Raw genomic sequence first — 15,496 nt, forward strand, 5'->3', positions numbered from 1 at the left:
CCCCCCTCTTTTATGCTGCTGCTACTCTCTGTTATTATCTATGCATAGTCACTTTAACAACTCTATCTACATGTACATATTACCTCAATTATCTCGACTAACCGGTGCCCCCGCACATTGACTCTATACCGGTACCCCCTGTATATAGCCTCACTATTGTTATTTTACTGCTACTCTTTAATTATTTGTTACTTTTTTTCTTAAAACTGCATTGTTTATTAATGGCTTGTAAGTCAGCATTTCACTGTAAGGTGTTGTATTCGGCACATGTGACATAAAATTTCATTTGATTTGAATGCACCTGAGCTCAGTTTCGAGGCTCATAGCAAAGAGTCTGAATACTTATGGAAGTTATTTGTTTTTTATTTTTAATAAATTTGCAACAATGTCTAAACCTGTTTTCCATTATGGGGTATTGTGTGTAGATTGATGAAGATTTCTTTATTTTTAATCCATTTTAGAATTAGGGCTGTAACGTAACTTTCCGAATGCACTGTATATATAAATTCCAGTCGTACTTTATCAAAAGCCTTTTCAAAGTCAGCTAAGAATACCAGAATTTGGTTTCCAAGATTTTTCATTGTGTTCAATTGTTTCCAGTACTTGTCTTATATTATCTCCAATGTATCGTCCATGTAAAAAACCTGTCTGATTAGGATGAATAATATCCAACAATACCTTTTTAATTCTATGCGCTATGCATTTTGCTTGAATTTTTGCATCACAGCACTGAAGTGTAAGGGGCCTCCAATATTTTTTACTGGACCAGATCTTTATATTTACCACCTGGATCCTGTTTCAGTAATAATTAAATCAGATCTCCTTGTTAAGTATCTGATAATCTACCATTTTTGTAGGAGTGGTTAATAACYGTTCTCTAAGTATATCAAGAAAGGTATGCCATCCAACCCTGGAGTTTTCCCGGACTTAAAGGCTTTAATTGCACCAAGAAGTTCCTCCTCTGTAATTTGGCCTTCACACGAGTCTTTCTGTACAGCTGTTAATTTTACATTATAAACAGAAAAAAAATCCATACAATTATCTTCGGTTAGTGGAGATGGAGGAGACTGAAACGAAAACATATGCCTAAAGTACTTTGCTTTCTCTTTCAAAATATCGTTTGGTGAATCATGGGTGACCAAATATTTTTGGTAGCATTTCTATGTTGAAGATGAAAAAATAATTTGGTGCATTTCCCTTCATATTCCTTCCAGTTCGCTTCATTTTTTAAATAATATATTACACTTGATCTTTCTTGAATGTCCTCCATTTATTTTTGTTTGTCCTCTAACTTATTCTGTGCCTTTACGGTACAGTTTTTGTTGCCATCTATCTGTACTATTTTGCTTTCATCAAGTTTTGACTCAGGGGTTCACATACTTATTAACACAAGACATCTCAATATTGTATTATTTTTTATTTAAACAAATATTTCACCTTTTAATATGTGAAAACAGTGCAGGGGTTCACATACTTATTCACAGCTCTGTACAGAGTAACCATATACTGTAGTACAGAATATATAAAGGAAATATCAAATGAACTGGCAAAGAAACTGTCAGTAATAAAGGGTAAACATTAATACTGGCCATATGAAACGAGCTACTGATTGTTAGTGATAGCTAAGCTTATTCAAACAGAACAAACATTTAAAAACATCTCGAGTGTCAGTTACTCAGTTTCTTCCTGTTATAGTAGCTCGACAGGACCAAAATTATTGTAAAATTAATGTTCATATTTGCAGGAATAAAAGGTTCCATAGAATCAATGCATTCTTAGACCTCTCTCTGTGACAACACTTAACACTAGTCAATCTTGTATGTTATTCCTGGCTATAACTGCTGTCAACATAAAAAAAAAGAGCAGTCTGAAGAGCTTATTACATTAAGTAACATTATAAAAATAACACGAAAATAAGTTAAACACCATTTAGCAGACGCTTTTATCCAATGTGATGTATAGTCATGGGTTCTACTAAGCTACATGGAATTGTTTTAAGAAGGTCATACCAACGATCATTTAGCTATTTGATTTAGAATTTTAAGACCCCTTGAAGTATCCCCCAACAATATTGTAAAAAATATTTGATACAAAACAAGTTTGGGCCTTACTGCTATTAGCCCATTCAAACGCATTGAGTAACAGATTCAATACATGGAACAACAGATAGTCACCCCCCCAAAACATTTAAGGAAGTTTGTTCTGAAATGTCTGTCCTATATCGGCGAGATATAAGATAGATCAGGAAACATTAATTCACGTATTTAGTTAAAACATTATTTTTTTACATGTATTTAACCCCTTATTTTTGGCACTAAACAGTCTCCAGATGTCCATTACCGTTCAAAAGTTTGGGTTCACTTAGAAATGTCCTTGTTATTGAAAGAAAAGCAATTTTTTTGTCCATTAAAATAACATCAAATTGTTCAGAAATACAGTGTAGACATTGTTAATGTTGAAATGACTATTGTAGCTGGAAACTACAGATTTTTTTATGAAATATGTACATAGCCTGTCTCTTATACACATCTAGATGTGTATAAGAGACAGGTAGTACACAGCGTTGTACGAGATCTTCAGTTTCTTGGCAATTTCTTGCATGGAATAGCCTTAATTTCTCAGAACAAGAATAGACCGATGAGTTTCAGAAGAAAGTTCTTTGTTTCTGGCCATTTGGAGCCTGTAAATCGAACCCACAAATTCTGATGCTCCAGATACTCAACTAGTCTAAAGAAGGCCAGTTGTATTGCTTCTTTAATGAGCACAACAGTTTCCAGCTGTGCTAACATAATTGCAAAGGGGTTTTCTAATGATCAATTAGCCTTTTAAAATGATAAGCTTGGATTAGTTAACACAACGTGCCATTAGAACACAGGAGTGATGGTTGCTGATAATGGGCCTCTGTATGCCTATGTAGATATTCAATTTTAAAAAATCTGCCATTTCCAGCTACAATAGTCATTTACAACATTAACAATGTCTACACTGTATTCCTGATAAATTTGATGTTATTTTAATGGACAAAAAGTTTTTCTTTCAAAAACATGGAAATGTCTAAGTGACCCCAAACTTTTGAACGGTATTGTACTTCCACTCATCTTTTCAACTGGTACCGGGACACCTTCAGAGGAGTCTTGTGAGGTATGTCACCTTTCCACAGAGAAGTATTAGTGTGTACTCCAAACTGTTCGGACACTACAGACAGATGTTGGCAGATTGGCTGTACCGACTTCAGACGTGTCCCTAACGGCAAATACCATTGTGTTCGCGAGAGTCTCATCTGTCAATTGAGGGGTTATAATAGTTTTATAGGCTAAACTGTTCAAACACTACAGACGACTTTGTGAAAAGACCGATTTTCGGGATGTATCATGGTCTGACAAACACCGCTTAAGCTGTCACCTTTTACCACCGATGCGGAAGAGTGACATTGGTGTATGCGGTGGATTGAGACGCATCCAATGCAAAAAAACATCTATCTTGAAATTGACAGAATTTTAAATGGGGATTTTTTTTTACAATGCTAATAATTGTAGTTGGGACAGGATTTCGGAAATACAGAACTAAAATCTAAAGAGGATGCCCTTGACTCCCGAAGCAGCCTTATTATTATTCTTTCTTCACATAAGCAGCAAGATAGGAAACATACTTGTCCCTCTCTGTAGCTCTCTGTAGTTCACTCACACCAATGTCCTGGACCAGGGGTGTTTTCATGTTGTCATAGATCATCCATCTGCCAGTCAGCTGAGTGCACAGGAACAGGACCATGTGGTTGGACAGGGGTGTACTCTGTCCCATCAGGAGGAACTGGAGCTCGTATGTCCTGAAACATTGAGGCCAGTGGGTTATATCAATTGAACCTGCACTGTGGTCCTTAAGCATTAAAGTACTGTAGTTCTTCTGAAATAACATCAAATAATACAGACTAGTCTAAGTCAGTGGATCAATCTAGCTGAGAGATATCACGAGGGCTGACTTTAACCTGCTACATACAGTATAGTTAGTACCTTTCATAATCATCAGTGATGGAGAGGGGAGGTAGGATACACATCCGGTCATCAATGTCTACCAGGATGAGTTTGGGTTCATGACGAGAAGTGCCTAAGGGAAGTGCCTCACCGTAATCCTCAAACTTCCTATAAAACACATTTTAAGGAGATCATTAACTGTAAAGTTATTGTTGAAACAATGTTTTTGGTGGTTTCATAGTGTACTATATGTTCTTCCCAAACTTCCAGTGGCTTTCTTTTTTGTTCTTTTACATACACTGGACAAAAATATAAAGGCGACATGCAACTATTTAAAAGATTTTTACTGAGTTACAGTTTATGTAAGGAAATCAGTCAATTGAGAAATTCCTTAGGCCATAATATATGGATTTCACATGACTGGGAATAAAGATAACATGTTTCCAGCATTGAAGGTCCTCAAGAACACAGTGGCCTCCATCATTCTTAAATGGAAGAAATTTGGAACCACCAAGACTCTTCCTAGAGCTGGTCGCCCGGTCAAACTGAGCAATCACTCTGACAGAGCTCCAGAGTTCCTCTGTGGAGATGGGAGAATCTTCCAGAAGGACAACCAACTCTGCAGCAATCAGGCCTTTATGGTAGAGTGGCCAGACAGAAGCCACTCCTCAGTGAAAGGTACATGGCAACCTGTTTGGAATTTGCAAAAAGGCACCTAAAGGACTCTGACATGAAAAACAAGATTCTCTGGTCTGATGAAACCAAGATTGAACTCTTTGGCTTGAATGCCAAGCGTCATGTCTGGAGGAAACCTGGCACCATCCCTATGGTGAAGCATGGTGGTGGCAGCATCATGCTGTGGGGATGTTTTTCAGTGGCAGGGACTAGGAGACTCGTCAGGATCGAGGGAAAGATGAACAGAGTAAAGTATAGCGAGATCCTTGATGAAAATCTGGACAATGACCCTAAGCACACAGCCAAGACAACGCAGGAGTGGCTTCGGGACAAGTCTCTGAATGTCCTTGAGTGGCCCAGCCAGAGCCCGGACTTGAACCCAATCGAGCATATCTGGAGAGACCTGAAAAGAGCTGTGCAGCAACGCCCCTCATCCAACCTGACAGAGCTTGAGAGGGTCTGCAGAGAAGAATGAGAGAAACTCCCCAAATACAGGTGTGCAAAGCTTGTAGCGCCATACCCAAGAAGACACGAGGCTGTAATCGCTGCCAACGGTGCTTCAAAAAAGTACTGAGTAAAAGGTCTAAATACTTACAGTACCAGTCAAAAGTTTGGACACACCTACTCATTCAAGGGTTTATCTTTATTTGTACTATTTTCTACATTGTAGAATAATAGTGAAGACATAAACTATGAAATAACACATATGGAATCATATAATAAGCAAAAAAGTGTTCAACAAATCAAAATATATTTATATTTTAGATTCTCCAAAGTAGCCACCCTTTGCCTTGATGACAGCTTTGCACACTCTTGGCATTCTTCCAACCAGCTTCATGAAGTAGTCACCTGGAATGTATTTCAATTAACAGGTGTGCCTTGTTAAAAGTTAATTTGTGGAATGTATTTCCTTCTTAATGCATTTGAGCCAATCAGTTGTGTTGTGACAAGGTAGCGGTGGTATACAGAAGATAGCCCTATTTGGTAAAAGTCCATATTATGGCAAGAACAGCTCACATAATTAAAGAGAAACGACAGTCCATCATTCCTTTAAGACATGAAGGTCAGTCAATACGGAAAATATAAAGAACTTTGAAAGTTTCTTCAAGTGCCGTCGTAAAAACCATCAAGCACTATGATGAAACTGGTTCTCATGAGGTCCACCACAGGATAGGGAGACACAGAGTTACCTCTGCTGCAGAGGATACGTTTATTAGAGTAACCAGCCTCAGAAATTAGAGCCCAAATAAATGCTTCACAGAGTTCAAGTAACAGACACATCTCAACATCAACTGTTTAGAGGAGACTGAGTGAGTCAGGCCTTCATGGTCGATTTGCTGCAAAGAAACCACTACTAAAAGGACACCAATAAGAAGAAGAGACTTGCTTGGGCCAAGACACGAGTAATGGATATTAGACCGGTGGAAATCTGTCCTTTGCTCTGATGAGTCCAAATTTGAGATTTTTGGTTCTAACCGGCTTCGTCTTTGAGACGGAGAGTAGGTGAACGGATGATCTCTGCATGTGAGGTTCCCACCGTGAAGCATGGAGGAGGAGATGTGATGGTGCTTTGCTGGTGACACTGTCAGTGATTTATTTAGAATTCAAGGCACACTTAACGAGCATGGCTAACACAGCATTCTGCAGCGATACACCATCCCATCTGGTTTGCGCTTAGTGGGACTATCATTTGTTTTTCAACAGTACAATGAACCAAAACACACCTCCAGGCTGTGTAAGGGCTATTTGACCAAGAAGGAGAGTGATGGAGTGCTGCATCAGATTACCTTGCCTCCACAATCACCCAACCTCAAACCAATTGAAATGGTTTGGGATGAGTTGGACCACAGAGTGAAGGAAAAGCAGCCAACAAGTGCTCAGCATATGTGTGAACTCCTTCAAGAATGTTGGAAAAGCATTCCAAGTGACTACCTCTTGAAGCTGGTTGAGAGAATGCCAAGAATGTGCAAAGCTGTCATCAAGGCAAAGGGCAGCTACTTTGAAGAATCTAAAATATATTTTGATTTGATTAACATTTTAATAGTAATGGTGGTGGTAGTAGTGGGAACTGTGGCTGTAGTGGTGGTGGTAGTAGTGGGGACTGTGGCAGTAGCTGTGGTGGTAGTAGTAGTTACTGTAGTGGTATTAGTAGTGGTATTAGTAGTGAACATGGTCAAGTCTAGCATAAAGCTTTATTGAATAAATCTAAGTTGAGTCAGTCTGTACGCTCTGGACCAGAACAGTTAATGCGGACCAGAGCWAGACCAATGCTAAGCCCTGGACCAGAGCTAGTGCAGACCAGAGCTAGCTACTGGATATGCCCTAGACCAGAGTGAGTTAGCGCAGATCAGAGCTAGACCAAAGCTAGTACAGACCAGAGCAGTAGTTGTGTGGTTGTGTTCAGGAGTTGTGTGGTTGTGGTCAGTAGTTGTGGTCAGTAGTTCTGGTAATTAGTTGTATGGTCAGTAGTTGAGGACAGTATTTGTGTGGTTCTGGTGAGCAATTGTGTGGTCAGTAGTTGTGTGGTTGTGGTCAGTCATTTTGGTAATTAGTTGTGTGGTCAATAGTTGTGGACAGTTGTGGCAGTAGTCAGTAGTTGTGGTCATTAAGTGTGGTCAGTAGTTAATAATAATACATCAAATAATTAAATATTAATGGTGGTGGTAGTAGTAGTAATGGGGACTGTGGATGTAGTTGTAGTGGTAGTTAATGCAATAGCAGTGGTATTAGAAGTGACTGTGGTCAATTCTAGCATAAAGCTTTATTGAAGAAATGTAAGTCGAGTCAGTCTGTATGCCCTGGACCAGAGCTAGTGCAGACCAGAGCTAGACCAATGCTAGGCCCTGAACCAGAGCTAGTGTGGACCAGAGCTAGGCCCTGGACTAGAGCTAATGCGTGGCAGAGCTAGCTACTAGGTATGCCCTGGACCGGAGTTAGTTAGAGTGGACCAGAGCTAGACCAATGCTAGTATGGACCAAAGCTAGCTAGCTACACCCTGGCCCAGAGCTTGTTAGTGGGGATCAGAGCTAAACCACCGCTAATGGGGACCAGAGGTAGCTAGCAACTATTTACACCCTGGACCAGAGCAAGTTAGTGCAGACCAAAGCTAGACCAGTTAGTGTGGACCAGAGCTAGCTAACTACCAGCTATGCTCAGGACCAGAGCTAGTGCAGACCAGAGCAGTAGTTGTGTTCAAGTAAGTGTGGTCAGTAGTTGTCTGGTTGTGGTCAGTAGTTGTGTGGTTCAGTCATTGTGTGGTCAGTCATGTTGGTTACTAGTTATGGTTAATTGTTGTGTGGTTGTGGTCAGTAGTTTTGTGGTTGTGGTCAACTTTGGTTTGGATAGCTTAAATGGTGAACGGTCTATAATTATGTTTATTTTTTTTACCATTCAAGTCTATGGTTCTTGAAATGCATTGGGAGCTCATTTAATTAAATATTATTATAGTTCAAAAAGTGTAAACGCTATAAAAAATACTTTCACAAGCAATCTAAGTTGGGTCAGTKTGTACTTTTTGAAGTTGGTTTCATGTTAATAGTTTATATTATTTTAGCTCTAGATTGGGTTCAAGAAATCAAATAATAATAATATGAGTATGTAAGAAATCTAGAGTTGTGCATTGCCTTCAGCAAGCACACCTAATGAACAATTACCTCAATATGTTGTTGAGAACTGTGTCACATGGTGTGGAGCTTGATTGCGAGTCATCATAGTCGAAGCTGGCACATACCAGCTCAATGAAGTTTGTCAAGTGGTCTCTAACATAACCTCTGATATCTACAAATTCATTTTGCATGAGGTTTTCTTCCTTACGAAGGCTCAAGTTAATAAGCCACAGTGCCTTTGCCTCATTGACCTTGGCGAAGTCTAGGAAACGTATAACCGCATTGATTTTGTTATCCCTCGTGAACAAATCTCGAATTTGGGGATACATTTTGGCAAGAACATGAATTCCAGCCAAAATGGAGTCTAGAACACAAGTATTGCTGAACTGGTATGCACCATAGCTTCCCCCAGCCAATAGGTAACTCAGGTTAATCATATCATCAGTGCTGGAAAATGTAGAAACACAGAAATATACATTGGCTTTAACCCATTCTGTTTTGCATACAATATCAGATTTTTTGACAGTGACATATTCTGATTAATCAGATACTTTATAGAAATAAAGACATTTGAAATAACATTCCAAATCATGCAAACTGTGTAGCACTATGATTGTTTTATCTATTCCATACCTGGTGGGTTCTGCCAACTGCCCAGCTGTAATACAAATGTAAAGTTTAGAAAAAAGGAAAGAGTGATGCTTTTAAAGTCATGTAAAAAAGGGTATGCCTACCTTCCATAATTAAACGTTCATGTGTCCTCTGAAGATCTATCCAGTCATGGATGGGTCTGTTGCCGAAAAAATGCACATGTTCATGGCTGAGTCATAATGGCGGATATCATACGCAAAGTAGACTCGAATTGAAACTGTCCTAAATGTTAACTTCAATGTGTTAATGCTTAACCACAATTCAGTGGTAATCCCAAAATGTGCAAGACAGACAAAACTCTGCAAGTGTTGAAACTTAAATTTGCTTACAAATCCTGTGGTTCTATGTTGAAATCATGTAATGCCAGTCATTTCAAAAATATTGTTCGATCATCATCTTCTATATGACGGAACATCAGACATCCGAAATCTAGCCACAAGCAAATATGAAAATGACTACTTAACCTAAATTAGTACATTAACAATAGACATAATAGCATACCCTATTTGTGGAACATCCATCGTTGAATAAAAAAAAATTAAAAAAAGAGTTGTCACCGCTTGAACTTCCTGAATAGAGAAATCATGTCTCCTCCCACACCTGCAATCACACATGTACAGTTCGTCCTGTTAATAGGACTGTGAGATAAAGCTTTCCATCTTTCTAAATCAAATCAAATCAAAGCTAACCAATTCAAATTAAAGGATTTATATCATTGATCTATTTTTATTTTGACAATTTATTCATTTGAAGTGAATCATGATGCCAAGTGATTAAGTAGATTACAGAAGTTGAAAGACAAGATAGATGCGGTTGCAGAGAATCTATGAGATTGATGTGTGTTTATGTAGTAATAGAAATTAAGTGAAACCTTGCTTGATGGAGCAATGTGTGTCTCATATAAACACACTGCATTGCCTTCTAATGGATAATACTGGACAGAGTGTAAAACAGTAATAAAATGTAGCTGCAGTACCAGTAATAGAACAGTATCTCACTGTAACAAGCACCCTGGTCTTACATGTGGCCTGACCAGTGGCGACCCATTATACAGAGCCCCACCTGTTTTGAACCCCACATGTTTTTGGGGATTGCCTGTTTTGCATATTATTTTGGCATTAATACATGTCACATATCAGTTTGCAAACAATGTAAAAAAAAAAGAAACGTCCCCTTTTCAGGACTCTGTCTTTCAAAGATAATTAGTCAAAATCCAAATAACTTCACAGATCTTCATTGTAAAGGGTTTAAACACTGTTTCCCATGCGTGTTCAATGAACCATAAACAATTAATGAACATGCACCTGTGGAACGGTCGTTAAGACACTTACAGCTTCCAGACGGTAGGCAATTAAGGTCACCATTATGAAAAAACTTAGGACACTAAAGAGGCCTTTCTGCTGACTCTGAAAACACCAAAAGAAAGATGTCCAGGGTCCCTGCTCATCTGCGTGAACGTGCCTTAGGCATGCTGCAAGGAGGCATGAGGACTGCAGATGTGGCCAGGGCAATAAATTGCAATGTCCGTACTGTGAGACGCCTAAGACAGTGCTACAGGGAGACAGGATGGACAGCTGATAATCCTCTCAGTGGCAGACCACGTGCAACAACACATGCACAGGATCGGTACATCCGAACATCACACCTGCGGGACAGGTACAAGATGGCAACAACAACTGCCCGAGTAACACCAGGAATGCACAATCCCTCCATCAGTGCTCAGACTGTCCGCAATAGGCTGAGAGAGGCTGGACTGAGGGCTTGTAGGCCTGTTGTAAAGCAGGTCCTCACCAGACATCACCGGCAACAAGTCGCCTATGGGCACAAACCCACCGTCACTGGACCAGACAGGACTGGCAAAAAGTGCTCTTCACTGACGAGTGGCAGTTTTATCTCACCAGGGGTGATGGTTGGATTCGCGTTTATCATCGAAGGAATGAACGTTACACCGAGGCCTGTACTCTGGAGCGGGATCGATTTGGAGGTGGAGGGTCCGTCTTGGTCTGCGGCAGTGTGTCACAGCATCATCGGACTGAGTTTGTTGTCATTGCAGGAAATCTCAACGCTGTGCGTTACAGGGAAGACATCCTCCTCCCTCATGTGGTACCCTTCCTGCAGGCTCATCCTGACATGACCCTCCAGCATGACAATGCCACCAGCCATACTGCTCGTTCTGTGTGTGATTTCCTGCAAGACAGGAATGTCAGTGTTCTGCCATGGCCAGCGAAGAGCCCGGATCTCAATCCCATTGAGCACGTCTGGGACCTGTTGGATCGGAGGGTGAAGGCCTAGGGCTATTCCCCCAGAAATGCCGGTGGAAGAGTGGGGTAACATCTTCCTTGGTGGAAGAGTGGGGTAACATCTCACAGCAAGAACTGGCAAATCTGGTGCATTCCATGAGGAGATGCACTGCAGTACTTAATGCAGCTGGTGACCACACCAGATATCTGACTGTTACTTTTGATTTTGACCACCCTTTGTTCAGGGACACATTATTCAATTTCTGTTAGTCACATGTCTGTGGAACTTGTTCAGTTTATGTCTCAGTTGTTGAATCTTGTTATGTTCATACAAATATTTGTTTGCTGAAACAAACATAGTTGACAGTGAGAGGACATTTCTTTTTTTGCTGAGATTTATATATATATATAATATATATATATATATATATATATATATATATATATAAAAGAGTTAATAAAGCTGCATACAAACATGGTCTCTTTTTTATTTTCTTGACTAAGGCAGCTCCAAAATGCAGGTGTTTCAGCCTAGCTCAGTGCTTTCTGTGGTGGTGGGGCAAGCCGGCAGACAATATGGAGCGTTGCGCTGTGATTGGCTCAGTGTTCTGTCACTCATGGGAACACTACGTCACTGCCAAGTCTAAGGGTTGAGCTTGAAAATTCAAGCCCCTTGGGTGCTGCCATAGAGTTACATTTCAAGTGCCCATCCAAGAATTCTTAAGGTCATTGGCCACAGATAAAATGACGTCAATCACGTTATATAAAAAATATATAAAAAATGTTAACCTTTATTTAACTAGGTAAGTCAGTTAAGAACAGATTTGTATTTACAATGACGGCCTACCAAAAGGGAAACGGCCTCCTGCAGGGACGGGGACTGGAATTAAAAATAAAAATAAATTAATATAGGACAAAAACACACATCACGACGAGACAACACAACACTACATAAAGAGAGACCTAAGACAACAACATAGCAAGGCAGCAACACATGACAAACACAGCATGGTAGCAACACAACATAACAAAATGGTAGCAACACAACATGGTACAAACGTTATTGGGCACAGACAACAGCACAAATGGCAAGAAGGTAAAAACAACAATACATCACGCAAAGCAGCCAAAACTGTCAGTAAGAGTGTCCATGATTGAGTCTTTGAATGAAGAGATTGAGATAAAACTGTCCAGTTTGAGTGTTTGTTGCAGCTCGTTCCAGTCGCTAGCTGCAGCGAACTGAAAATGGTCAGCAGATGTTAATGCGAGTGTAGCGAAATGCTTGTGCATTAAAGAAAATCTAGCCGCTCGAGAGCACCCTTAATAAATTATGTCTCCGTAATCTAGCATGGGTAGGATGGTCATCTGAATCAGGGTTAGTTTGGCAGCTGGGTTGAAAGAAGAGCGATTACGATAGAGGAAACCAAGTCTAGATTTAACTTTAGCCTGCAGCTTTAATATGTGCTGAGAGAACGACAGTGTACCATCTAGCCATACTTCCAAGTACTTAGAGCTTGAGTTTGAGGTGACTACCTCAAGCTCTAAACCCTCAGCGGTAGTAATCACACCTGTGGGGAGAGGGGCATTCTTCTTACCAAACCACATGACCTTTATTTTGGAGGTGTTCAGAACAAGGTTAAGGGTAGAGAAAGCTTGTTGGACACTAAAATTGCTTTATTGTAGTCTTTAACACAAAATCAGGGGAGGGGCCATCTGAGTATAAGACTGTATCATATGCATATAAATGGATGAGAGAGCTTCCTATTGCCTGAGCTATGTTGTTGTAAATTGAGAAGAGCGTGGAGCCTAGCATCGAGCCTTGGAGTACTCCCTTGGTGACAGGCAGTGGCTCAGACAGCAGATGTTCTGACTTTATACACTGACCCCTCAGAGACACCAATACTCCTTAGCCGTCCCACTAGAATGGAATGGTCTACCGCGGTGGTTCCCAAACTTTTATAGTCCCGTACCCCTTCAAACATTCAACCTCCAGCTGCGTACCCCCTCTAGCACTAGGGTCAGTGCACTCTCAAATGTTGTTTTTTGCCATCTTTGTAAGCCTGCCACACACACAGTATATGATACATTTATTAAACATAAGAATGAGTGTGAGTTTGTCACTTCCCACGAGCCGGGTTGTGACAAAGAGCTCTTATAGGACCAGGGCACAAATAATAATATAATAATCTATAATTGTGTTCTTTATTTAACCATCTTACATAGAAAACCTTATTTGTTTATCAAAAACTGTGAATAACTCACCACAGGTTAATTTGAAGGGTGTGCTTGAAAGGATGCACATAACTCTGCAATGTTGGGTTTTATTGAAGAGTCTGTCTTAAATAATTTCCCACACACAGTCCTGTGGCTGTATTTCGTTTTCATGCTAGTGAGGGCCGAGAATTCACTCTCACATAGGTACGTGGTTGCAAAGGGCATCAGTGTCTTAACAGCGCGATATGCCAAGGCAGGATACTGAGAGCAGCCCAATCCAGAAATCTGGCAGCGGCTTCTGATTTAAATTCAATTTTCAGTAAAGAAAACTTCAAGCTCGTCTCTCAATTWAAAAAAAAACATGTCAATAATTTGCACCTTGATAACCAGCGCACTTCTGTATGTTGTAAAAGCGTTACATGGTCGATGCCCATATTGCATAGTACAGAAAATACACGAGAGTTCAGGGGCCTTGCTTTAACAAAGTTAACTCGGTGGACCACCTCTCGGTGGATGCTGCAGGGTACCCAAGTGGGGTCGGGAACTGCTTGCATGCGTGTTACCGCTCCACTATGTCTCCCTGTCACGGCTTTTGCACCATCAGTACAGATACCAACATGAGCAGCAGCTACATTTGGCTACATATGGACCGGTAGTGGAATTCCTGCAAGAGAGTAACGGTTAATGTGATTGGATGTTAATTTTTTGACTAGGCTACCTGTATTTGACATTGTGTTGTTATTTAGCTGAACACTAGATGGTTTAATTTTATTTTTGGCAGTGAAACGAGGCTACTCAGGTGAGAAGAAAAACTCACCCAAATGTATAGCCCCGTTGGAAAATATAAATAGACTGTTTAAAAATGTGAAGATTTTTTATTTTATTTGGCGTACCCCCGACGGCATTGCACGTTCCCCCAGTTTAGGAATACCTGGTCTACCGTATCAAAAGCTTTGGCCAAGTCAATAAAAATAGCAGCACAACATTGCTTAGAATTAAGGGCAATGGTGACATCCCTGAGGACCTTTAAGGTTGCAGTGACAGATCCATAAACTCAGCGGAAACCAGATTGCATACCAGAGAGAATACTATAGACATCAAGAAAGCCAGTCAGTTAATTATTGACATTTTTTCCCAACACTTTTGATAAACAGGGCAAAATAGAAATAGGCCTATAACAGTTAGGATCAGCTTGATCTCCCCCTTTAAATAAAGGACGAACGGTGGCTGCCTTCCAAGCAATGGGAACCTCCCCAGAAAGGAGAGATAGGCTTGGCGATGATAGGGGCAGCAACCTTAAAGAAGGGTCTAAACCATCTGACCCAGATGTTTTTTGGGGGTCAAGTTTCAGGAGCTCCTTTAGCACCTTGGACTCAGTGAACACATGCAGGGAGAAACTTTGTAGCGGGAAAAAGAGGGAGAAGTGTCAGGGCTAGTCGCATTAGAAGGGGTGGGAGATGATGAAATGTTGGACAGGCAAGGAGGCATGGCTGAGTCAAATATGAATCCTGACTTAATATCTACAGTAGCTTTGATTGGGCTGATCATGTCAACATCATACTTTCAAAATCTTAGCCGGCAGTCATCATCATGAATCAAGTCGACAATCTGTTGGCATATCCTTTTTAATCCTTGCCATATGAAGATAAATAATGAAGAAAAATTATAGATAAAACGTATCGGTGCTCATCGGCCATTGGACATAAATATTACACAACAAGTTGGAAATCACAAATTCAACAATGAGTGGTTTGGAAGGAATCAGTGGCTAACTGCAAGGATTGCAAAGCAATTATTAGCCTGCTATTCAGAGGAGTGGCTGTTTGGTCCATAGTCTAAGARTAAGGGTCTCTTTTCCTAGTTTAAAATGATAAACATTCAACATTGGCCATGCTGTCAATGAAGCATGATTTGTGCCACGCTCAAAACAACTGTTAACTTGGCACTGCAAAATCTGACTTTAGTGAGTTCAAGACAACTGGGAACTTGGGGAAAAATGGGAACTTGGGGAAAAACAAGCTACGACTGTGAAATAAGTTTTGAACTTTCATCCAACCCAAATTGTAAATCGGGAACTCGGGCCTCTTTCTAGAGCTACGACCTGAAGATCCCTGATATCATCATGATTCAACCTTTTTTTTGG

General features: G+C 40.3%; 1 protein-coding gene across 1 annotated transcript; it reads right to left on the reverse strand.

The window, feature by feature from the left end:
* Nucleotides 1-2,613: 2,613 nt before the first annotated feature.
* Nucleotides 2,614-9,084, reverse strand: LOC111954667 (uncharacterized). The gene is made up of 5 exons (XM_023974559.2): nt 8,983-9,084; nt 8,882-8,906; nt 8,297-8,695; nt 4,008-4,136; nt 2,614-3,823 (listed from the first exon to the last, which is right to left on the reverse strand). The coding sequence occupies exons 1-5, from the start codon at nt 8,987-8,989 to the stop codon at nt 3,610-3,612; spliced, it is 774 nt and encodes a 257-aa protein (XP_023830327.1). The 5' UTR covers nt 8,990-9,084; the 3' UTR covers nt 2,614-3,609.
* Between the last annotated feature and the right edge of the window lie 6,412 nt (nt 9,085-15,496).

This window comes from Salvelinus sp. IW2-2015, linkage group LG28, assembly GCF_002910315.2.
Source record: "Salvelinus sp. IW2-2015 linkage group LG28, ASM291031v2, whole genome shotgun sequence".
Classification (NCBI taxonomy): Eukaryota; Metazoa; Chordata; class Actinopteri; order Salmoniformes; family Salmonidae; genus Salvelinus; species Salvelinus sp. IW2-2015.